This window comes from Lynx canadensis, chromosome F2, assembly GCF_007474595.2.
Source record: "Lynx canadensis isolate LIC74 chromosome F2, mLynCan4.pri.v2, whole genome shotgun sequence".
NCBI lineage: Eukaryota > Metazoa > Chordata > Mammalia > Carnivora > Felidae > Lynx > Lynx canadensis.
The window spans coordinates 323,832-347,065 of NC_044320.2; the positions used below are offsets into that span (position 1 = coordinate 323,832).

At 65.4% G+C, this 23,234-nt stretch overlaps 4 protein-coding genes across 5 annotated transcripts in view; 1 reads left to right on the forward strand and 3 right to left on the reverse strand.

Moving 5' to 3' along the window:
- Nucleotides 1-52: 52 nt before the first annotated feature.
- RECQL4 (RecQ like helicase 4) lies at nt 53-6,470 on the forward strand. Its single transcript, XM_032591966.1, is given in 23 exon segments — nt 53-233; nt 316-422; nt 635-778; nt 1,023-1,619; nt 1,622-1,688; nt 1,691-1,794; nt 1,866-1,992; nt 2,112-2,225; nt 2,330-2,461; nt 2,546-2,638; nt 2,716-2,852; nt 3,303-3,386; nt 3,469-3,648; nt 3,727-3,906; nt 3,979-4,093; nt 4,198-4,460; nt 4,538-4,814; nt 4,894-5,023; nt 5,105-5,274; nt 5,354-5,534; nt 5,617-5,764; nt 5,941-6,049; nt 6,138-6,470. Coding segments are annotated over 23 exon segments (3,765 nt in total). The 3' UTR covers nt 6,263-6,470.
- An 80-nt stretch (nt 6,471-6,550) lies between these two features.
- MFSD3 (major facilitator superfamily domain containing 3) lies at nt 6,551-8,990 on the reverse strand. The gene is made up of 5 exons (XM_030303649.2): nt 7,778-8,990; nt 7,254-7,401; nt 7,044-7,168; nt 6,867-6,976; nt 6,551-6,769 (listed from the first exon to the last, which is right to left on the reverse strand). Exons 1-5 carry the CDS (start codon nt 8,457-8,459, stop codon nt 6,596-6,598), a joined length of 1,239 nt encoding a protein of 412 aa, XP_030159509.1. The 5' UTR covers nt 8,460-8,990; the 3' UTR covers nt 6,551-6,595.
- Nucleotides 8,991-10,426: 1,436 nt separating this feature from the next.
- GPT (glutamic--pyruvic transaminase) lies at nt 10,427-15,093 on the reverse strand. Its single transcript, XM_030303645.1, has 11 exons — nt 13,113-15,093; nt 12,879-12,968; nt 12,691-12,799; nt 12,376-12,509; nt 11,967-12,210; nt 11,759-11,838; nt 11,542-11,678; nt 11,254-11,428; nt 11,003-11,158; nt 10,782-10,894; nt 10,427-10,711 (listed from the first exon to the last, which is right to left on the reverse strand). Exons 1-11 carry the CDS (start codon nt 13,272-13,274, stop codon nt 10,621-10,623), a joined length of 1,491 nt encoding a protein of 496 aa, XP_030159505.1. The 5' UTR covers nt 13,275-15,093; the 3' UTR covers nt 10,427-10,620.
- A 332-nt stretch (nt 15,094-15,425) lies between these two features.
- Nucleotides 15,426-23,234, reverse strand: part of PPP1R16A (protein phosphatase 1 regulatory subunit 16A) — a 40,820-nt gene continuing 33,011 nt past the window's right edge. For both annotated transcript variants that reach the window (XM_030303633.1, XM_030303635.1), the window contains exons 2-11: nt 20,195-21,217; nt 18,896-18,966; nt 18,673-18,818; nt 17,418-17,521; nt 17,227-17,351; nt 17,013-17,138; nt 16,849-16,924; nt 16,646-16,775; nt 16,318-16,483; nt 15,426-16,060 (exon numbers count right to left, since the gene is read on the reverse strand). In XM_030303633.1, coding sequence (XP_030159493.1) covers nt 15,686-16,060; nt 16,318-16,483; nt 16,646-16,775; nt 16,849-16,924; nt 17,013-17,138; nt 17,227-17,351; nt 17,418-17,521; nt 18,673-18,818; nt 18,896-18,966; nt 20,195-20,459 — 1,584 coding nt within the window. In that variant the 5' untranslated portion in view covers nt 20,460-21,217 and the 3' untranslated portion in view covers nt 15,426-15,685. The remainder of the gene's footprint in view (nt 16,061-16,317; nt 16,484-16,645; nt 16,776-16,848; nt 16,925-17,012; nt 17,139-17,226; nt 17,352-17,417; nt 17,522-18,672; nt 18,819-18,895; nt 18,967-20,194; nt 21,218-23,234) is intronic.

A 23,234-nucleotide genomic window follows, 5' to 3' on the forward strand; every position in this document is an offset into this window, starting at 1 on the left:
GTCTCCCTCGCGGCGGGAGATTTGCGGAGCCCGCGGCCGCGGGGCGAGCGCCATGGAGCGACTGCGGGACGTGCGGGAGCGGCTGCAGGCTTGGGAGAGCGCGTTCCGGCGGCGGCGCGGGAGGCGGCCGGGCCAGGTGCGGGCTGTCCGGGGACGGGGGTTGAGGATGCGGCCTCCGGCTGACGCGCTCCCTTCACAGGAGGACGTGGCGGCGGCGCCTGAGGATACCCGGGGTGAGCCCGCCGACGCGGGGCGGAAGGAGGGGCGCAGGGTGGGTGGGGCGACCGGCGGCCCCCCAGTAACCCTTCACCCCATCCCCAGCGCTCTACCGGGAGTACCGCGCCCTGAAGGAGGCCCTGAAGGAGGCAGAAGGGGTCGGACCCCGCGGCCCCAAGCAATCGCTTTCCGTGCAGGCAGAGGAGGTACCCAGGCCTTGACGCCCCAGCCTCCCGGCCAGTCTCCTGCGTGGCAGAGCCCAGAGGAGCCGTGAACGAGCCTGGGTGGGGCACAGAACATTGGGGGAGGACTGGACATGGTGGAGGAGGGCCTGGGGGCTGGGGAAGGGAGCTGCGGACAACTTCGCCCCTCGCACCAGCCTTTCTCTGGCTCGGACTCCCACCGCCTCTTCTTGCAGGTGCCAGAACCCAGCTGCTGGGGGCCCCACTTGAATCGGGCTGCGACCCACAGTCCACATCCTCCTCTTTCTGGGCCAAGCCGGCCAGGGTCTGTGCGGGACTACGGGGAGAGGCTTAAGGCCAACCTCAAGGGCACCCTGCAGGTGAGAGCTGAGAGCCAGGCAGTCAGTGCATCCAACCCGTACCCAGAGCTGCTCTCCACTCAGTGACCGGACCCCCAGATACCCTTTTCTGCTAACCCTTCCACGCACATGTGCCTGTGCAAACGTGCACACGTACGCTCTTGCAGCACTAATCAGGCGGAAACTCCTGGGGGGAGTTCAGGTCGGCGGCAGCCTGGAGACCTGAGTTCCTGCTTGTTGGTCTGTTCCCCCGCACCCCCACCAGGCTGGGCCAGCCCTGAGCCGCATACCCCGGACTCCACGAAGACCCTCGTCCGAGATGCCCACCCCAAGGCCACCAGGTGCAGGGGCTGCCCTCATCTCTCCAGAAGAAGTCAGTGAGGTGCCCTTGCAGCCTGCTGGGCCCCAGCTGAGGCCGGGCTGCCTCCAGCAGCTACAGGCATCCTTGAGCCTGCGACTGGGCTCCCTAGACCCTGGCTGGCTGGAGCGGTGTCACAACGGGGCCCCAGATTTTCTGGGGGCTTCCAAGGCCTGCCAGCCTAACTTGGGTGTAGAGCAGTCACAGTCTCTGACTTCACGTGTCCCATCTGTCCCTGGTCCCAGCACTAGGCCTGAGGCTCAAGCCCTACAGACAGCTGGAGTCAGTGCAGGGAGCCCCCAACCTGGCGACAGTCAAGGCAAGAGGTGCACACGGAATAGGGAGCCAGAGGGGAGCCCTGCACAGGCCCAGCAAGACAGTGGCCAAATAGGACCCCTGCCTGAGGAAGCTGGGACTGCAGAACATGCAGAAGACCCTTCGGGAAAACCCCTGTGGGCACAGCGCCCCAGTGGCGCCACAGCCTCCAGGTACCACAGCTTCAGCCTCCCGGTAGGGTCACCTTAAGTCGAGCCAGGTCGGGGCAGGCTTGGGGCACGGCCCACTTGTACATCCTTCTAGAGTAGCTGTGCGGAACGGAGGTAATTACGTGCGGCTCAACATGAAGCAGAAACGCTACGTGCGGGGCCCGGCTCTCCGTGGAAGGCTCCTCCGCAAGCAGGTGAGGTGCTGGCAGGCACTCCCTTCACCCCTACTGCCTCCTGCCACGTGACCCTCTCTTATGGCCCCCAGATGTGGAAGCAGAAGTGGCAGAAGAAAGGGGAGCATTTTGTAGGTGGTCGGCCCAGAGCCACGCTCAAGAATTCTTGCTTCCGGTGTGGGCAGCTAGGCCACTGGTCATCCCAGTGCCCCCAACCAGGTGAGACCTCTGCTCTGGTGGTGGGCCGGGCTGAGGTTTTTGGAGAGGACTTGTACTCTTGGCGGGGAGCACCTGTAGCTCAAGTAAAAGATTCTATCTGCTTCTTCTACCTAACCTAGAGCATACCCCAGCCCCCCAGAAGAAAGGTGGTGAGAATGAAGACGACACACAGACCCTGCTCACTTTGGAGGAAGTAGTCCAGAGGACAGGCAGTGCCAGCTGCCGACTCCCTGGTGAATGAAGGGGTGGAGGGCAGGTTGTAGCTAGGTGTGTTTTTGCTAGAATGACCCCAGCCCAGCCTGGAGTTCCCACACCACCCTTTTCCATCTGTTTCTAGTGAGTGAGAAAGATCCGGAGCCTGCTGGGCCTGAGCTGTTGGTCACCGTGGAACAGCCTGGGCCCCGGGTGCCCTGCCTGCCCCCTACCGTGCCACCACTTTACCCACCAGGGCCCTCTGGGCAAGTGGCAGGTGAGCAGATGCTTTTCAGCTGAGAGCCTTTACTGGGGGATGGGGGCAACTTGAGGCCATGCTGACCAACACCTGTGTCCCCAGAGACGCCAGCTGAGGTATTCCAGGCCCTGGAGCAGCTAGGGCACCGTGCCTTCCGCCCCGGACAGGAGCGTGCGGTCATGCGGATCCTCTCTGGTGAGCTTGGCTGTTGGGGGATGGGACAGGGCCAAGGCCCGGCCACAGGATAGCACACTGACCCTTGTTCCCACCAGGCATATCCACGCTGCTGGTGTCGCCCACCGGTGCTGGCAAGTCCTTGTGCTACCAGCTCCCCGCGCTGCTTTATGCCCGGCGGAGCCCCTGCCTCACACTGGTCATCTCTCCCCTCCTGTCTCTCATGGACGACCAGGTGCGCAGACGGGACCCCTCCAGCACATGCAGAAGGCAGGAACCAGTGCCCACGGCTCTTCCGACCCTTTGGGGCTGCTGTCAGTTACTTGGCCGGAGCTGTAGAGAGCTCAGCTATTCTCAGCCTGCCAGCTCTGTCCACAGTCCCCGGCCTGGCAATGGTCCAAGGGCAGCAGGGACACAGCTGGCCAGACCTGAGTCCACCCCCAAGAGGAGCAGCTCTAGGGAGGGAGGACGTCCCCAGTGGGGCCTGTCTGCTCTTGGCACTCCTGAACCAAGGCTCACAGGGGGCTCTGAATCCTTAGTCACAGGATCTACGAGCTGGGACTTTTCTCCCTAGGGAGCCCAGGTTGAAGATGGCAACAGCTGTCAGGCCAAGCACCACTGAGCGCTGTTTGAGGAAGAGCAGGGGAAGGGTGGCTTGCAACTGGTTGTCCTTTTGTACCCACAGGTGTCTGGCCTGCCCCCATGCCTGAAGGCAGCCTGCATCCATTCAGGCATGACCAGGAAGGAGCGGGACTCTGCCCTGAAAAAGGTGAGGGAGGGGCCTTACACAGCAAGATGGGTAGGGACAGAAGGCAGGCCCTCGATGATGCTCCTGACCTTGCCGTCCTCAGGTTCAGGCGGCCCAGGTGCACGTTCTGATGCTGTCACCCGAGGCACTGGTTGGGGCTGCGGCAGGGACCCCTGGCTCCCTCCCTCAGCTGCCTCCCGTTGCCTTTGCCTGTGTCGACGAGGCCCACTGCCTGTCCCAATGGTCCCACAACTTCCGGCCCTGCTACCTGCGTGTCTGCAAGGTGAGCCTTCTTTGGGGTACAAGCGAAGGGGCAAGGCAGGGTGGGTGGGGCACCTTCACTGGCTCCTCTCCCACACAGGTGCTGCGGGAACACATGGGTGTCCGCTGCTTTCTGGGTCTTACGGCCACGGCTACGCACAGCACCTCAAGAGACATGGCTCAGCATCTAGGCGTGGCTGAGGAGCATGTCCTCAGAGGGCCAGTCACCATCCCCACCAACCTGTACCTCTCTGTGTCCACGGACAGGAACCCAGACCAGGTGAGTGGACACACCGGGGCCTGGCAGAAGCACTGCCTCTGACAGCCCGTGCTGACCGCTGTCGCCCACCAGGCTTTGGTGACACTGCTGCAGAGTGATCGTTTTCGCGACCTGAACTCTGTCATCGTCTACTGCAACAGACGCGAAGACACGGAGCGCATTGCTGCGCTGCTCCGCACCTGCCTGTGTGAGGCCTGGGACCTGGGGCCTAGAGGGGAGGTCAGCAGGGCTGTGCCCCACGGACCTGCCACAGGAACACGTTCTACCCAACTGTCTGTGTCTTCTCTGCAGGCCAGGCCCCGGAAGCTGTGGCCGAAGCCTACCACGCCGGCATGTGTGCCCGGGAGCGGCGGCGGGTGCAGCAGGCCTTCATGGAGGGCCGGCTGCGGGTGGTGGTGGCCACAGTGGCCTTCGGGATGGGGCTGGACCGGCCAGATGTGCGGGCCGTGCTGCACCTGGGGCTGCCCCCCAGCTTTGAGAGCTACGTGCAGGCTGTGGGCCGGGCTGGACGGGACGGCCAGCCCGCACACTGCCACCTCTTTCTACAGCCCCAGGTTCTTACTTGCCCCACTTGAGCTCCCCCCACCCCACCCCACCCCACCGCCCCACGTTTACAGCTATTCTTTCGCAGGGTCAGGACCTGCAGGAGTTGCGTAGACACGTGCATGCCGAGGCCTCCGACTTCCTTGCCGTGAAGAAGCTGGTACAGTGCTCGTTCCCACCCTGCACCTGCACCCATGCCCAACAGCCCCCAGAGCAGGAGGGAGCCAAGAGCCAAGAGAGGCCTGTGACCGTGTCCCCGAGCGAGGCCGAGCAAGCCAGCAACAAAGGCCTAGCCCAGTGCCTGGGTCATGAGCGGGCACTCCCAGTGCAGCCGCTGGTGCAGGCCCTGGACATGCCTGAGGAGGGTGAGGAACCGGGGGCAGGAGTGGGTACCTCCCCGCATCCCCACGTCCCTGTGTCCCCTAAGCCCTGCTCTGCCTCCAGCCATTGAGACGCTGCTGTGCTACCTGGAGCTACACCCACGGCGCTGGCTGGAGCTGCTGGCACCCACCTATGCCTACTGCCACCTGCGCTGCCCTGGGGGCCTCCCCCAGCTCCAGGCCCTGGCCCGCAGGTGAGCACACATCCCACCCCAGGCTGGGGCCAGGGACACAGGACCAGGGCTGCTAATCACATATCCCTTTCCCTGGGACAGGTGTCCTCCACTGGCGGTCTGGTTAGCCCAGCAGCCACAGGAAAACATAGGCGAAGGAAGCTATTCCGTAGAGTTTGACGTGGTTAAGTTGGCCGACTCGATGGGCTGGAAGCTCGCCCCTGCAAAGCAGGCTCTCCGTCAACTGCAGTGGTACCCAGAGCCCAGCACAGGTGAGCCCTGCCCCCAACCCTGCTTGGACCCAGCCCTGCTTGCCGCCCTCCTGCCTGTGTCTCACAAGCTCTCTGGCAGGTGCACATCGGGACACAGGGGTGCTGGTGGAGTTCCGGGAGCTCGCCTTCTGTCTGCACAGCCCCGGAGACCTGACAGCCCACGAGAAGGACCAGATCTGTGACTTCCTATATGAACGTGTACAAACCCGCGAGCAGGAGGCCCTGGCACGCCTGCGACGCACCTTCCAGGCCTTTCACAGGTGCAGGAGAGGTGGGCGGGGCCTGAGGCCACCCCCGCTTCCCCCTCTGGTGAACCGCGCTGACAGATTCCTCTCACCCCAGTGTAGCCTTCCCCAGCTGCGGGCCCTGCTTGGAGCAGCCTGATGAGGAGCACAGTGCCAGGCTCAAGGCTCTGCTCAGCGGCTACTTCGAGGAAGAGGGGCCAGGAGGCATGGAAGACGAGCAGGGCCCAGAGCCAGGACAGGCCAGGGTGAGTGCCAGCCCCTCCTGGGGGGTTGAAGAGAGGACACAGGCCTGCGGTGAGGTCAGGCAGCAAAGTGCGTGCACACGCTTACACACTCTGTCTCCTGCCTTGCACCACGGTGGGCTGTGTGGAACTTGGTGCTGTGGAAGCGTGGGCTGGCCTTACGTGCCTGCCACCCACAGATCCAGGACTGGGAGGACCAGATACGCCAGGACATCCGCCATCTCCTGTCCTCGTGGCCAGACCAGCAGTTCTCGGGCAGGGCTGTGGCCCGTATCTTCCACGGCATTGGTGAGGGCCTGGGAGGCTGGGTTCGGACATGGGCAGGGGCCAGGTCTGGCCCAGAGTCCTCAGGGCTGTGTCTGCCACTCCACCACAGGAAGCCCCTGCTATCCGGCCCAGGTGTACGGGCGGGACCGGCGTTTCTGGAGAAAACACCTGCATCTGAGCTTCCGTGCCCTGATGCGTTTAGCTACAGAGGAGATCCTGCTGTGGGGCCACTGACCACCCTGCCGCAGGCCAGCCCTGCTCCCCCACGTCACACACAGGGGGCTGTGTGGCCACCGTGCCGAGGGAGCCAGGTGTGGCAGTTTATCAGGGAAAAGAGAAGGGACATTTGTGGCCAAGACAGTGACCGACTACCTGGGCGAAGCCCACCACCAGAAGCGGGACGAAGAGGCCCCAAAACGCGGAATAAAAAATGCTCAAGTCATTCTTAGGAACCCTCTTTTCTTATGGGGCAGCCCCCACAGCCCGAGGACAGCCTTGCCCATCGCACATCCCAGACAGCTAGGCCGTGGGCACGCTCAGCTTTATTAGGTGGGCTGGCCACCCCGCTCAGGCCAGGGCGCTGGGTGCCAGACCCAGATACAGAATGGGCATGCCTGAGAGAGCAAGGAAGAGGGAGAAGCAGAGATGCAGCCCCAGGCTGTCAGCCAGGGCTCCAGCCAGCGTGCCCAGGAACAGCTTCCCCAGCAGCTCCAGGGTGGCCAGGAGGCTGTAGTGTGTGGCCTGCGGCGGGTGGGGTGGGGTGGGGTGTGAGATCAAACGAGGGCTTGCTTGCATCCCAGCCCTGCAGCCCCTGGGCCTCCCAGCCACACCGTCTTACCTGCAGGGCACTGGGTGCCAGCTGGCTGCAGTGCATCATCAGGGTGAATGTGGTGGTTGTAACCAGGCCCCCCAGGAAGTGTTGCAGACACAGGCTCAACAAGGCTGCCCCTGGGAGGGCCGAGATCAGTAGGGCCCGGGACTCTGGACTCCTCCCCTCCCGTGGCCAGCCCCTCACCTCTCAGGATGGTGCTGGGGCCCAGCCTGACCCCCGGGGTGTCCAGGTGGAAGAGCAGGGTGGTCTGGCAGGCCAGACCACCAAGACGGAAGCGAAGCACAGACCTCAGCAAAGGCAGTGGTTGCCTGGGGTGGGGAGATGGGGCAGGTCAGGGAGTGTGGGGCAAGGCAGGTGTGAGCAGGTGGGTGGGGCAAGCTGAGGAGGGCTCACCAGTGCCTGGCCAGCAGGGCCCCGCCCAGGGACGAGCCTACGATGGAGCAGACCACGGCGCCCACACCGTTCCACAGGCCCAGCTCTGGAGTAGAGATGCCATGGTCCAGCAGGAAGAGCGGAAACAAGCTGCTGGCGCCCTGCTCACCTGTGGGGAGAACGCGAGCAGGGGGGCTGCCCACCTCTCTTCACTCGGGGCCTCAGTTGCCTTCCCCTAGCCAGGCCCCTGCCTTGCCCCTGTCTTGGGCCACGGGTGCCAGGAGACAGCTGGGACTGGGCATCAGCCAAGCATAGGGTCAGCATGAAGCGGCATCTGAGACCCAAGGGGCTATGGCTGGAGCTCACAGAAGCCATGCAGCCAGAGCTGGAGAAGGACCAGAGGCAAAGCCCAGCCGCAGAGCCAGGCTGGGCTCCAGCCTACAGTTAATACCCCAGAAGGTGGCCACAAAACGGGTTCCAGGGCTCCTGGGGATCCACCTGCAGGCTCCCGTCCCTGCTGTTGCCTGACTCAAGGCCTCACTTACCCAGTTTGTAAGTGAGCACAAAGCCTGCTGTCCACAGAGTACCAGGCATGGCCAGCAATTCCTGCAGAAGGTGCAGGGTGCGGAGGGGTCGTTCTGAGGGCTGAGATACAGGCAACTGCTGCAGGGCTGGTGCAGCCCAGACCAGGGCAGCAGCCAACCAATAGATGGCAGCCAGGAGCAGAAAGAGCAGGGGCCAGGAGAGGGTGGGCACGAGGGCCAACAGGCCCCCTCCCGCCAGCACTGCCCCTAGCTTATAAGCGACCACCTGCACCGTGTTACCAGGCCCTAGCTCGGCTGGCTCCAAGAGTTGTACGGCCAGCGTGTCCAGGGCCACGTCCTGCACAGCCGCACCCAGGTTCAGCAGCAGAAGCAGCCCTGCCACGGTGACAGGCAGCCCAGCCTGGCCAGCTTCTGCAGGAGGCAGGACTGCCAGCAGCCCACACACCAGGCCCAGAGCAGCCGTGCTGAGCATCAGCCAGACCCTCAGGGAGCCCCGCGTGTCCACCAGTGGGGCCCACACGAGTTTAAACAGCCACGGCAGGTACAGCACTTTGGCCAGTCCCACACGTGTCAGGGAGAGGCCGCGCGCCCGCAGCAGCACGGGCAGCAGGCCGGACTGCAGCCCATAGGGCAAGCCTTGCACTAGGTAGAGCCCGGCCAGCGGCAGGAGCTTCCCATGCATGGCCAGGAGCGCGGGGAGCCCGAGGGCGAGTGCTGGGGGATCAGGGGCTGGGGCTGGGCCTGGAATCTGGTGGCCCGGGCTGGGTTCAAGGCCAGGTCAGAGCCCGGATCGGAATCAGAGGTCCGGCTTGGAGTAGGGGCAGGCAAAGCGGTTCCGGGTGGGGTCCGCTCCGGTCAGGATGAAGTCAGGGATCATACGGCGTCATGGCTCTTGGGCTGGGCCAGTCAGGTCAGGGCTGTGCAGGCTGGCGTCCGGACCGGTACCCTCGGGTCCAGAGGCGGCGCGCCCTCCACGGACCGCTCTCTACGCAGCCGCGAGATGCGGCGGCCACAGAGCTTGAGAAGCGGGCCAGAGCGCCGGCCGCCCTCGGGCGCCCCCCGTGGCCACTCCGGGTGCGGCCGGGGAGCCTTGAGCACGCGCCGCGGGCAGCCTGGCTGATGTTGAGTCTGTGGCCCATCCTGGTCCTTCCCAAGGTTATCAGGTCCGGCTCCCAGACCCCCTGGACCCACACCCTAACTCTGCAGAAGTGCTTGCTTCCTTGGTGCCTCACCTGGAGCCTGGCTCTGCAGTGTCCACCGGGTCCTTCCGGCAGCCCCCACGGTCTACTACTGCTTACTTCCGTCGCTGGCACCCTCGCCTCCTTCTGGCTGTGCTTCCGGTGCCTTCCCCTAGCCAGTGGCCACAGAGGACCATGAAAGGCAGGTTTGTGTGAAAGGTCTCAGCCGGAGGGACGCAGCCAGCTGCTCCCCGCGACGCCCTCTAGCGTCCAGTGACAAGGCCAGGAGAGGAGGGCAGGCGGGCCCAAGTCCTGCCAGACTCCAGCCGGCTCTGTGGAGGGAGGCGCCCCTCCAAGCGTTTCATGCCTTCTCTCCCCTGCCCAGAGCTGCATCCCAGAGGGCTCCCAAGGCCCAGAGGAGGTAGCGGGTGTGGCCCAGGGTTAGGAACCACCTCCAGAGCAGACAGAGCTAGAGTGCTAGTACTGGCTCCTAACCCTTGACCCCCTGAAGCCAGCCCAACCCTGAGAGCGACAGCTGGTGCAGCCACCGAGTGGGTCTCCTGTCACTTCGACAAGTTTCCTCGTCTGTAAAAAGGGGACTGCCATCCCTCCGTAAGAAGACTGCAGTGACCCACAGAGTGCGCACACCGTAGACACTAGTCCTTGCTCCAGTGGCAAGGACAGAGGGCTGCACACCCGCCAGGGCCTGGGCCTCCCCAGGGTGCCCCTTTGTCAGCATTTTACACACTCGTGTTTCCGCCCCTGCCCTTGGGCGCTTGGGCTTGGGAGGGGCCTCCACCCTCACTGGGCCCAGGACTGCATTTGCGCTAGGATATCACATCTCACACTTCAAATCCATACAAACAAAGCAAGAGTCGCTTGCTCATTCTTCCTCCCCTCCCTTCCCCTCCCCTCCCCTGCTTTCCAGCAGCCTCAGGTGGCAGCACCAGGCCATCTGCCCATTTAGGAGGAAGACCAAGACGTCCTCCCTTGAGTGCTGCCCACCCATCCAGCCAGCTCCAGCCTACAGTTCACTGCTGCCAGGAGAGAGGTGGACAGTACACCAAGGGGAGCCAGGCCAGGGGACACAGCTTCCTGTGTCTTCCTTAGGCTACTGTTTCTGATGTGGCCACCCTGGGACTCAGTTCCCCTGTTTCTTTGTCCAGCGTCATCACCAACCCTAACGGAAAGGCCCAGTACCTTCCTTCACACCTCCTTCTCTTCCTAATTTTTATGTGAAGTTTGCCACTCTCTGCCTTGGGACCAGACACCAGAGCGGAAACGCAGCCCATGAGAGGCACCGCATCTGTTGTAAGGTCGCCTCCTCTGGGAGCCCTCCTTGACCACTCCTCCTGAAGGCTGACAAATGTCACCCACCCACCCCCCAGCCCCGCCGCGCAGGCTCTCCAGGCCCGCACAGAACCCCAGCTCAGAAAGGAACTCCGGAGTGGACAAAGGCAGGGGAAGCTCATACAGGTACGCACACCTGAAGTAGTCAGGCTGCTTCATAGCTTTATTGGGGGCCTGCAGAAAGGCAGGGGGCCCAGCCCCGCAGGCAGCAGGAGCAAGTCCTGAGGGCTCCAGAGACCCCCAGGGCCCTGGGCATGGTAAGTCCAGGGTCGGCCCTGCCGGCCCAGCCTGGCCCCAAAGCGGGGAGGGGAATGGTTAGGAGTACTCTCGGGTGAACTTGGCGTGGAACTGGCTCAGCTTCTCCAGCAGAGGCCGCAGCTTCTCCAAGGGGGGCAGAATGGTCATCCTAAAAAGGGCGGGAGGTAAGCAGAGGTGTCGCGGGCTGCGGGGAGGAGCCGCGCGGGGCCGGGCCTCACCGGAAGTGGTAGGTGCCTTCCTTCTGCCCGAAGCCACTCCCGGGCACCACGCAGATGCCGGTCTCCTCCAGAAGGCGCAAGCAGAAGAACATGTCGGGCGCCAGGCCCAGCTCCTGAGGTCGGGCGGCGGGGAGGAGCGGTCAGGGCTCGGCGCCCAGGCCCCGCCCTCCCCCGGGGGCCCCGCCCCGCCCCGCCCCGCCCCGCCGGTCTAGGCCCCGGACCTGAGCGTGCTGCACGGCGCGCGGGGGCAGCTGCACGCGAGGGAAGGAGTACATGGCGCCCTGCACCGGGTTGCAGCGGATGCCGGGAGCCTCGTTGAAAACTTGCTCCGTGAGCTTGGCCTTCGCCGCCAGCTCGGCCAGGACCGCCTGCCTCTCCTGCGGCGGCGGAGGGCGGGCCGATCAGGCGGGGCCGGGCCGCGGTCGCGCAGCCCCCTCCGCGCCCCCGCCCCCCTGGTCTCTTCCCCGCTCACCGCCTGGAACTGCGCGAAGGAGGGCTCCGAGGGTGCGGGAGGGCTGACCACCACGTCCAGCAGGAGCTGGCCCGGCACCGGCGGGCACAGCCGCACGCTCATCAGTTTCTGCATCTGGGACTGCACCGCAGGGTCCATGTTCACCACCTCCACGTAGCCGCCGCGGAACCCACACCTGCGGAAGAGGACAGATGTCCAGGCAGGGTCGGCGAGGCGGGGGGGTGGGGGGGGAAGGGGGCAGGCCGAGGATGGAGGCCGCGAGCCCTCTCCCGCCCGGCCTGCACGCACTCTCCCATGTAGCCTTTGGAGACCGAGTGGAAGGAGGCGAGCTCCTGCTGCGCCGCGTAGGGCGGCCCCATCTCCGTGAGCACCTTCTTGAACGAGTGGAACTGCGAGCCCTCCGCGTACACGTTGTCTTGGTACACCTGGGCGGGCGGACGGGCGTCACGGGGGGCAGCCGCTGCTGCCCTCCGACCGCAAGCCCCAGGCGAGCCCCTGCCAGCACCTCATCCGCCATCAGGAAGAGGCGCTCCTCAAAGGCGAAGCGAATCACGGCCTCGATGCACTCGCGGGCTTGCACCTGCCCTGGGGCGCGGGACACGCAGCAGGTCCGGGTCAGACTCGGGGCGCGGCGCTCAGCGGGGAGGGGGAGCAGGGAGAGAGGGCAGACTGACCGCGGCGGGGGAGGGGGTGGGGGGGAACGGGCGGCGCACCAGTGGGGTTGCCGGGGTTGATAACGCAGAGTGCGCGAGGGCAGCAATGATCCCGCGCCTGGGCCAGGGCGCGCCGCAGCTCGGCCACGTCGAGGGCCCACGCGCGCTCCTCGTCCAGGTAGTAATCCACCTGCACAGCGTTGAGCTCGGCCAGCGCGGCCGAGTAGAGCGGGTACTGAGGGATGGGGATGAGCACACCCGTGCGCGTGCGACCCTCTCCAGCCACCAGCAACTTCAGCACCGTCTGCAGGCCGGATGGGGAGGGGAAGGGAAGACAAGGTTGGTGAGGCCAGGGGCTGCACCTGTCCCCCGCCCCGCCTGGAACCGGTGCCAGGGTGCCAGGAGGAACAGAGTCCTGCCGGCCGCCCAGAAAGAGCCCCGGTGTCCTCCTGCCTCGGCCCTGGCCTACCACGATGGCGTCGCTGGCCCCGGTGGACAGGTAAATGTTATTGGGGTCCGCGGGAATGCCTCCGTCGCGCCGCTCGATGTACCTCGCTACATCCTCCCGGATCAGCTGGATGCCTGAGCTGATGCTGTAGGCCCCTGAGCCAGGAGGCGGGGCAGAGCGGGTGGGAAGAGAGGACACGTGAGGTCCCTTAGCAGCCCTCCCAAAGATCTCCGCCCCTTCCAAGCGGGTGGGCGGATCCACCCCTCCCTTGGGACAGCCTCCCTCCAGCTCCTGCTCCTCCCTGGGGCTTTGGCTGGTTGGGGCACTGGCACTTACCCAGGCTGTGTCCCCCGCACGCCTGCAAGATACGCTCAGCCCTTCTCTTGGCATCCTCGGGGAAGTCCGGGCTGTTCAGGAGATCAGGGTGGACGCAGAGGGCCAGGACCTGGGAGGAGCGAATGCTGAGGCCCGAGCACGTGGGCCGAGGGGGGAGAGGCGCCGGGGCAATGGCGAGCCAGCCTCACCTGACGCAGGAAGGTGATGGGCTTCTGCCCCATGGCCTGTGCATCCCCGATGTTGGCGCGAATGACCTCAGTGAAGGGCTTCTTTACCCCCTAAGAGGGAGGGGGCACAGGCAGTGAGAACGGAGCCTTTATTACTCTGGCAGGTCCTTGTCCTACGTGACTCTGGGGAGGAATGGGGCCGACTCAGCTGCCCAGGTGGAGCCTGGAGGACAATGGTGGGGCCCAGAGCCATACCTGCCGCAGCTCCTGCTCCAGCTCAAGGGCACGCAGCACGATGGGACCTCGCACCGCATACTCCACCTTCCGAACACAGGGGTTCATGGTGTCCAGCGTCAGCACCTTCTCCTTCAGCCCGTTCATTGCAACCTGGCTGTGGTCACCTGCCCTCAAGGCCATGACCCTACTCGGACCAGGCAGGAAGGTCAGGATGCGGCAGGATTCGGAAGTGGGGATAAGGGTAGCTGGGTCCGGGCTCAGTGGGCTGGGGCTGGGAAGAGGGAGCCTGGGTAGGGGGGCTCAAGGTAAAGGGCACCCTCTTCACTGCAGCCTGCTGGCCCCACTGAACGGGACCGAAAAGGCTGAAGAAGGAGCTGGGGCCACTGGGCCCCGCCCCACCAGTCTGGGCACAGTTCTGCCCCAGGGAGCCATAGGGAGTGCATGAGGAGGCAGGCGGGGCTTGGGGCGAGGCCCAGTGCCCGCCCAGTGGCGCGCAGTGTCCCCACGATGGGGGGAGCAGGAGACCTACGTGGGGGGTAGGGACAGACAGAAGGTTCAAGAAGCTCTAAGGGACTCAGCCTGTGGGGGTGGGGGAGGTGCGCTGAGTGCCCTGAGGGGTTGGCAGGGCTGAGCAGGGCTAAGCCCCGAGGGGAGACGGAGCTGGGGCCTCTGGAGATTTACCCCAGCAGGGCTCTGCCAGGGCCGAGCCCTCTCAGGCCCCCCATCTTTGCTTGGGCTAGCAGGCCTGTCTCCCAGGCAACTGAGCCAGGCCTCTATAGAATCCTGGGGTTATCGGGGGAGGGGAGCAAAAGCTCAGACGCAGGGTTCCATCCGGCCCCTCCCAGGCTGGCAACCATGGCCCATAGGCTGCAAGAGCCCTGTGGTTGGACCTTGGTCCCAGATCAGCAACTGGTAGAGGCCAGAGTCTCCGGGCTGACGTGTTGGAGGCGGGGGCAGGGCAGCTCTGGGCCTTTGGAGGGCCCTCGGACACCTGGGACACCTGGGACACCTCCACTGCTCTTGGTGGCTGTCCTGCCCTTTCACCAGGCCCCAGCCTAGAGCTGCCCTTGGGTATCCACACCACAGGCCAGGTGACCTCAGTTCCCCTTCCCTGGAGCTCCTGATTGGTAGAGACAAGGGGAAGCAAACAGTGATAGGCCCTCTGAGCCCCACCTTCCCAGGCCCTGAAGGGAGCTGATAGGCCATGCCCAGGGGTGGCTACCCCAACTGCTGACATCTGACAAGGTCAAGGCACCAGCCCTTTGACAGGGGCTGTGGGCAGCCGGTCAGGCCCGGGCTCCTTGGCTCCCGCTGGCTGGAAAGGGAAGAACAGGACCCCCAAGCAGCCAGCCGGTGTCTCACCTCGCACCCCTCGGCTCGGCTCTGTGCTACCTCGGGCCCCCAGCGCACAGGCCTGCCCCTCCAGGACCCAGCAGCCCCAGGCGGAGCCGGCCCCCTCCCGCCCCTGGCAGGAAGGCCCAAGTGGCAGCTGTGTTAGCAGGTGGGCCTTGGCAGCTGCACCGCCCCACACACTAAATTTACCCAGCAGCCTACCCGCTGGCCCGCCCCAGTCCTGCCGAGGACACCCCTCCAACCACTGATGCTCAGGAAAGGGAGGGCCCTGCAGACACAAGGCTGACTGGGTCAATATCCACTGGGGAGGAGAAGGTGACCTCAGCCCATTTCACCCAGCTCTGGTGGCCATGCAAAGCTGCCCACCACGGACAAATGAGCTGGAAGTGCCCTCAGCCCTCCCACTCGAGGCCCCTAAAGGGCCCCTGTCACCCTGACACATCGTGCCCAGCCAGCTCAGAATCTGGGCGGCCAACCACTGGCCCCCTCTGCCAGCCCAGGCAGAGGCTGGCGGCCAGGTCCCGGGATCAGGGCTACAGGCCAGGAACAGGGGACTCATCCCCCAGGGAGGTTTCTGACTCTGGCCTTGTACTGATTCTCCCCTCCGGCTATGGCTCGAGTCTTGTGGAAACACCCCCCCCACCTGCCCTTCCGAGCCAGGATCCCTGCCCCTCTGGCATGGATACCCCCCGCCGTGCCCCCCCCCCCCCGCCCCCTGCCAAGGAATGTCCTTCCAGAGCTCCCTGCTCCTCTCAGGGAAGTGAAGAGTTACAGAGGAGCCTCCAGGAGGCTGAGAGGCAGGGAGGAGGGTGCAGCATAGGCCAGGCTCCTCGCCCAGTGGCCGTGGGCCTCACCCCTACGCAGTGCCAGGCAGCCACAAGCACCTACAGGCCCCGAACAGGGACAGGCACACCCAGGAACAGCAACACGGCACTCCCCACCCTCGGGACAGCGGCCCGGCTGACACACACGACAAGGCAGGTGGCAAAACAGCCCTTTATCAAGTCACAGGATGAAACTAGGTCACTGCAGCCAGGAGCCCCCAGGATGGCTTCTGCCACAGGCTCATCCCTGAGTGAAGACGCTGGCATCCTAGATGCAGGAAACAGGGAAGGCCCTGCACCGGCCGCCCCTGAATAGCAGCACCGGGCACACACTGGGGTCTCCGGAGCGGGATCCCGAGGTAGCCTCTGGCTGGGCCTGGCAACGGGACCCTCACCACTCTCCGTGCCAGCCCCTCACATGAGCAGGCAGCACGGCCTCTTCCCCGTGGGGGCCTCCTCCGAGGGTGCCGTGAGCTTAAGCAGGGGCGGATCTCCGCCAGCCCTGGAGCTGCGCTCGGGCTGGGGGGTCTGGGCGTCCACATGCAGGCCGGACTCCGGGACCTCGGGCCCCTCGGGTGGGGGCCGTTGCAGCTTGGCAGCAGCTCGCTGGCGCTTCAGCTCCGCCAGGGTGTGGTGGGCCTTGGCCCGGGCCAGGGCGTCAGGCGCTGTGCCGTCCAGGGGGCTCAGCTGGTAGGAGACACTCCGGTCCAGCCGCTTGGAGTACAGGTGTCGCCCTGGGGTGCCTCCAACTTGGCCGTTGTGTGGCCTGGCCAACTCGGGGTCCTCCTCCTGTTGGGGAAGCGTGGGCCCAGAGGCCATCAGGAAGGCCTTCTCTGGCCTCCCTTGGCCTTGGGCCCCAGCATGCACGGTGGTCAGGGGGCAGAAATGAGAGTGGGGGCGGGAGCCGCCCCTGTGGCACGCTAGCCCGGTTTATGGGCACAGGGACACTGCTCCCGCCGGCTAGGGAGTCACCAATGTCACCACCCAGAGAGGGCAGGGCCTAGGCCCCCAGCCAGCATGCCGGAGGTGGACGGCGCAGGGCTCACCTCGCCGGACGTGGGTCGCAGCTCTGCATCCGTCTGGCCGTCTTCGTCCTCCTCGGGTGGTTCTGGGCTGGTGGGTGGTGGCTGTTGCCACACGATGGCCTCCTGGGCATGCTCCCTGCGGTACAGGCTGGTGCGCTGGGTCAGGCTCACCCTCCTCACCACCTTTCTGGGGGAGGGTCGGGGGAAAGGCTGTCACTCGCCCCGCAGACTGCCCAGAGCTCCAGCTGGCACCTGAGCGCCGCCGGCGGGGGCAGGGGTGGGGGTGGGGGGGCGGGAGGGGGGGGTCTGCCCGCGGAGGGTAGGACACCGGGGTCGACTGCGCGCTCACCCCCGGCTGCCCGCGCTGGAGGTGCGGCGGCGCAGCAGAGAGCGCTGGCGGCCCTGGGCGCGCAGGAGCGCATCGTGCTTGTGCTTCAGCTCCAGCAGCTTGGTCCGCACCTCCTCGTCCCCGCACACGTCTGGGGAGAAGTGGGTGGTCACCGGTGCCCTCTCAGCCACCCTCTACAACCGGCGGAGGCGGCCCCAGCTCACCAAGAGGTGTCTCGTCCATCAGAGACCTCCCGTTCAGGTCGGCCCCGTGCGCCACGAGCAGCTCCACCAGGTGCACCTGAGGGGCCAGCGAGCCCGGGCTGCTGAAGGCCTCAGAGGCAGGAGCCGCCGGCCCGGGCCCGGCTGCCCCCGCCCCCGGCGCTCACCTGGCCCCAGTAGGCAGCCGCGTGCAGCGGCTCCCAGCCGTCCTGGTCCTTGGCGCTCAGGCTGGCTCGGTGTTGAAGCAGCAGGGTGGCCGCCTCACTGAACCCGTTGGCGGCAGCGATGTGGAGCTGCAGGCACACCGCCCGGCCCTGAGTCCCCGCCACGCCCCTCCAGCGGCCACCTCCCGACCTGCAACCCACGTGGCCCCATCGTCACCAGCGTGGCCCCGTGGTCCCGGGGGGCGTCGATGTCGGCCCCTGCCTGCAGCAGGCTTCGGATGTCGTCCAGCATGCGCAGCTCCGGCAAGGCCCGGGCTTCCTCGATGCCATCCTGGGTAATGCCTGCAAGGCAGCGGGGCTCAGAGCTGGCACCCGGGCACCCCGGCAGGCAGGTGGGGCCGTACTCACCGCGGTCGGCCATGGCTGTCTCAAGGCAGTCCAGCGTCCGCTCATCCTCACACAGGTCGTAAGGCATGTTCCCGTCAGTGTTGACGGCCAGGAGGTCAGCACCACTGCACGCAGAATGGACAGGGGCTTTGGCCACAGAACGCTTCTCCCCCACGGAGGCCTCCAGTCCACCCGCTGCAGAGGCCCTCGGCCTAGGGCTGCTCTCCTGGACGGTGTGGGTTGAATGTGGAGGAGGCCCAGGCCCCCGGTGCCCCTGGGACCATCTGGCTGTGGACCTCAGCTCTGGATCCTGTACTCACGCCAGGCAGGCCACCCCCCAGTCTCCACCCACGTCTGAGCTCCAGGTTCCTGACACCCATCTGTCCCTGTCAACCTGCACAACGGGCCCACGTACCAGGGGGCACTGCTGGGACTCTAGAAGCCTTGGGGAGCAAAAGACAGAGGGAGGAGAGCCCAGATGACAGAAGACAGCTGCAGAGACGGGGCTCAGGCAGGAACATGGCCCCAGGGAAAGACAGGGAGCTGAAGGGAGCCCAGAACACAAAGGTGGGCGCTCGCTGTGGAGAGGAGCAGGGAGGGGGTAGGGGCTGTCTGTGCACATCCATCCCTCCTACTCTGCGGCATCTGTGTGTGAAGGGGAGAGACTGCCACCTGCCCACACACCCACCATCAGCACCTGGACCACTCCGAGGACAGCCTGGGCCCCTGGCCGTCTGCTCTACTACAGGGGTCCCTATGGGGGGATTCCTGGATGCCCCTTTCTGTTCACCAAGGCCTGTGTCCGAAGCAGCTCTGCCCTGCTCCGCCCTCCTTGTCAAAGGCCCCACCTCCGTCTTCACCACTGCCACCCCCATCATTCTGCCCAGAGTGGCAGTTCTCTGGGCAGACCCCAGGGAGGACCGGAGCTAGAGGTCAAGGCCTGCCCTCAAGGAGTTCCCAAACCCCTAAGAGTGCTCGGCAGGAGGGTGTGCCCAGGCCGACAGCCTGCCGGGCAGACAACCACACTGCCCTGGGCACACGCTTGTCCCCTTGGCGTCAGTGTCTGCAGCCTCTGCCCAGGCCCTGATCTCCACCAGCATGAAGTCAGGGTAGGCAAGGGTGAGAGGGAACACAAGAGGCCAAGGGCCAAGTGTGCTTCCTGTGGAGGGGACAACAGGCTCGTGTCTCAGGAAGAACTACTATCTTCGAGGAAGGCCCTGCCCGCTGGCCTGGCTACGGCCCCTCCCCAGCTCTGGCCACACCAGCGGGGCCCTACCGGGCAATGAGCAGCTCCACCAGGTGCAGGTGGCCACAGGTGGCCGCGGCGTGCAGGGGTGTCCAGCTTTCGCTGTCACGGGCGTTGACCTCGGCCCCGGCGTCCAGCAGCTGCCGTACCACGTCCCGGAAGTCATCGATGCAGCTCTACGAACCACAGAGCCTGAGGCCAGCGCCCCGGCCAGCGCCCCCTCCTCTCCCACCCCACCCTCGGCGTGGCTGACCTGGTGCAGCGCCGTCAGGCCATCCTCGTTGGCCAGGTCAGGGCTGACCCCGCTCTCGAGGAACTGGCGGACTGTGAGAAGGGGGCGGGAAGCGTGGTCAGGACGCAGGGCTAGGGGTCCTGCCAGGCCAACACTGTTCAGCCCGGGCGCCAGGTACCTGGGCGGACTGCTGTGCCGCAGCCGGGAGCAGAGAGTGGTGAGGAAGACAGAGGTGTGGGTGGCAAGAGGGACACCCGAGTCCAGGCTGAGGGCTCAAGAGTCGGGGCTCTGGGTATCTGTCGGCCCCCAGGTGGGCATACACAGCAGCCCTCCGCCCCCAGCACCTAGCAGGACCCACCCCTCCTGAATCAGGGCACTCCCAGCCCTCAGGCTCCCGTGTGAGCGCAGGCCCCCTGCCCAGCTGCAGCCTGCAGTGTGGGCCCCAGGCATCCAGGCCCACCCCCTCCAAGGTCTCCCTCAGCAGAGCTGATCCCTGTCCTCACTCTTCAGTGGTCCCATCTGGGGCCTAGCCTGTCACCAAGGTCATCCCAGACCTCCTTACTGGCCTGGCCCTCCCAGATATGCTCCATGGGCAGCAGGGTGATGCACCCCACTTCCCACAGTTCCCTGAGCCTGGGCCAGCGGCACACCCACCACGCCCTCCTCTACCGCCCCTGCCTTGAGGCACTGCCTGCCTCTCCTTGCCCTCTGCACCCCAGCCTCTGCCCTGGAGGACGGCAGGACGAGCCTTCAGGAGCCCCTCAGGGACAGCGGAGGGGCCATGAGCACACAGGGTGCAGGGGAGGAACGAGGAGCCTGTCACTGCCCAGGGCGGTCCTGATGGGGAGGAAGAAGTCAAAGATGGGCAGAGGCAGGTGTCGAGAGGGCTGGCCTGCGGGGACCCCTGACCCCGCACTCTAACCTGCTGAGGTGGGCGTGGCCGCCCTCCTTTACACAGGTGGAGACAGGGCCCAAGCAGGTGGTGGCCAGGCCTCTCCTGGTCATCGCCCAGCACCCTGGCCAGAGGCACCGAAGAGGATGGGCCACTCCCAGCCCACCTGAGCCAAGCCCTGGGCACTGCCCCGAGCTCCTGTGGGCTCCCCGATGCCCCTGCCCAATCCCATCAGCCTCACCCCTGCAGCAGCACCCCAGTGTGCTGCGCCATCACGGGTGAGCCTCAAGTGGCCAACCACTGAGAGCAAGCGCCCGAGGACACCAGGCCAGCCCCGGGGCCTCCGCAGGACAGCACTGTGCCCTCCGCAGCTCTCTCCAGGGCTGAGGTGGAGGACAGGGTCTGCCCTTGGGCTCAGCCATGCTCACCTTCCTCCAGGTCATTTCGGGCAGCAGCCTCCAGGAGGGCAACGCTGGGAGGGAAAAGGACCCGCTTCTGTGGCCGGCAGCTGGCTGCCTCCTTCCATGGCCGCGGCCGCTCCTGGCGGCCCTTCTTGCCCTGGGCCTCCTTCTCAGCCTGGGCCCACATCTTCACCTGCTGGGCACGCCGCTTCTGGGCGTGCTTCAGCCGCTCCTGTGTGCTCATCCTGCCCACCATGGGCATCTCTGCCAGCAGCTCCAGGTGCTCGGCCATGGCGGGGGCCGCCTGCCCGGGGGACTGCTCGGGGCACCAGGTGGGGGAGCACCGGGGCCAGACTGGGCCTGAGGGGTGGGGCAGCTGGCTGGACTGGCACCCTTGGGGGCATCCCCTCCCCAAGGCTCAGTGGTGCCCTCCGCCCCTGGCAAGGCTGGGTCACGAGGCCCCACGCCGTGACCAGGCCCGGGCAGAAAGGGCAGGGTGGGAGGGCACCTGCTGCCTGCCTCTCAAGAGCCCCGGCACCTCGGCTACTCAATGGGCAGGGCCTCACCTCCCTCTTGGGGTCAGGGTGCACAGCCTGTGGGAAGCAGCCCACGACCTGGCCAGCCTCGGTCCAGGGTCTGAAGCTAATTACCTAGATAAGAGAGGTGCAGCGTCCTGGCACTTGGATGAGGGTGAAGCGGGGGCAGGGCAATGGGCAGAGGCCCCCTCACCTTCCAGGCCTTAGGATCCTGGGTGGGGCCTGGGAGCAGCCATGGCCTGGCCTCCCCTCCCCTCTCCCTCACTCTTCCAGGGTCAGTACGTTAGTGCTAACAGGGGGGTGTGGCCAGAGGGCGGGCCCCACAGCCACAGAGAAACCGGGGCAGGGCGTGCCCTCAGAGTCCTGGGGTCTCGGCCCCGAGTGCCCAGGAGTGAGACTGTGTGAGCAGCCAGGGTACCAAGGGCACGGCAGGCCTGGCGACTATGTCTTCAGGAGGGCCTCCTTTTGGGAGAGCAGTTGATCAGGCTGCAGACAGCAAGTGGCATCCACCAGCCTGTGGAGGAGAAACAGGAAACAAACACATCAAGGCTGGCTCCAGGTGGGGCAGGCCAGCAGGGAAGAACACTAGCCCTGCCCTGTCCCAGCCAGGGCCACGGGACACATGGGACAACATTCCTGGCAGGGGGTGAGGGGGCTCACTCAGAGTTCCCAGAAAGGGCAGTGCAGCTGAGAGCAGAGAGCAAAGACCGCTGTGCTGACAGCCACAACGCAGACTTCCCCGAGAGGCTGCCCCTCCAGGGAGTTGTTCTCCGCAAGTTTCTCAAGGCCCCAGGCTCTGACCCTGGTCCCCACGGCCACACTGACCTATCTGCCCCAGGCTTGACTGCACAAAGTCACGGTCTCCTTGGGCTCTCCTGGAAGTGCTCCGAGGGCTGTGCCAGCTACAAACCAGGGCGAGCGCCCGTCTTCTGCGAGATTATCCTTCCCTCCTGGCCACTCACAGCCCCTCCCTTCATGCTCCCCCCACCCCCAGGAAGCAGGCCACCCCACACACACCTGGCCGCAAGGTGTGACTGTCACCTCTCTGGGCCTTCCAGGGAAGCTGACCTGAACAGCCCACCCCAAGAGACCATCGGCAAGGAGCAAGGCAGGGGAGGGGGCCCACAGAGGATGTGACGATGCCCCACCCACAAGGAAGGTGGCCCACCTACAGGCCCCACAGGGCTGCAGGGGCCAGGTTCACTTCTCAAAGGCAAGGACAGGCACCAGTCCCAGAGCCACCACCACCCAGCTGCCAAGTTTAGCAAGATTTAGAAGGCATCATCCACCCCATCACTCTACAGACAAAAAGATTCTGATGCCCGCGTCCTACAGAAAACCAAGAGCAATCAGCTGTGCAAACCGAATACACGTCTTCTGGCTTATTCATTTTAAAGGCCATCCATGAGAACTCATCGCTGAGCAGGATCTGGAGAGCACCCCCTTCCCCCAACTAAGCCACAACAGGAAGAACCCCGCAGCTAACATGGGTCCTCAGCCCCCAACTCTGGCGGCCCCAGCCTCCTGAAGCCCTGGTGTGCTGTGGGCCCCTCCAGCAGCACTCCTGGCTGTTAGATGCCCAAGGGCGGTCTCCATGTACCCTTGGGCAGGTCCTCGGGCTGACGACTATCTCCTCTAGAGCCCCAGTGACCCTAGGGTGACCCGGGGAGTCCCAGGAAAACACTGCGGTGGATGCCGGATGCCAGGACAGTCTCCCTCAAGGAGTGACACAGTGCCCAGTGCCTGGCCCCTCCGGGCTCAGCCCTAAGCTTTCTGGCCCCCAGCCCCCTCCCAGCCACAGTCCGGGAACAGCTGCCACAAGTACAAGAGTTGACCCTTAGCTGAGCCACCAAGGCCAGGGTGGCTTAGTGGAGTCCCACCGAATGGCCACGACACCACACCCACATTGCAGGGTGGTGGGGGGGTGCGGGACGGTGGGGGGGGCAGGTAAGCAAGGCTTCTCCTGCCTCGTCTACAAATTTTCCCCCAAGTCTCTCTGGAATGTCAGAGAGAATCTGAGTGGGTTTTTTTCCAGGTCTCAGCTCTGTGCCCAGGTAAGCCGCACAGGAGTGTGGGAGTGAGATGGGAAAGACAAGAGGAGCCTGAGGACAGCCCTCCCCACTCAGCCCGCACCACTGGGCCATCCCCAAAGACTGTGGCTGAAGGCGCAGGACCCAGAGCCCAGCCCGGCGTGAACAGACCCATGCTGGCCTGAGTGTCTCTGCAGCCTTGCCGCATGACCCCCACAGCGCCTCCAGCAGGCCCCATTTGCTACACAGGGAAACTGAGGCCATGCTTACACCCAAAGTCCCCTGTTGACTACTTCACCACATCACACCTTCAGCGTCTGGGTGAGGATTAGAGATGGTGCCACAAGAGCCCGGAGCCATGGCTTCACTCGCCCACGGCCTTGTTCAGAGAGGGCAAGAGACTGGCGGTGGAGGCTGGGGGAGTCCACCTGCTGGGGGGCCACACAGGCAGCACGGGGTGGTCACTGCAGGGAGCACAGAGGGCCACTGCAGGGAGCACGG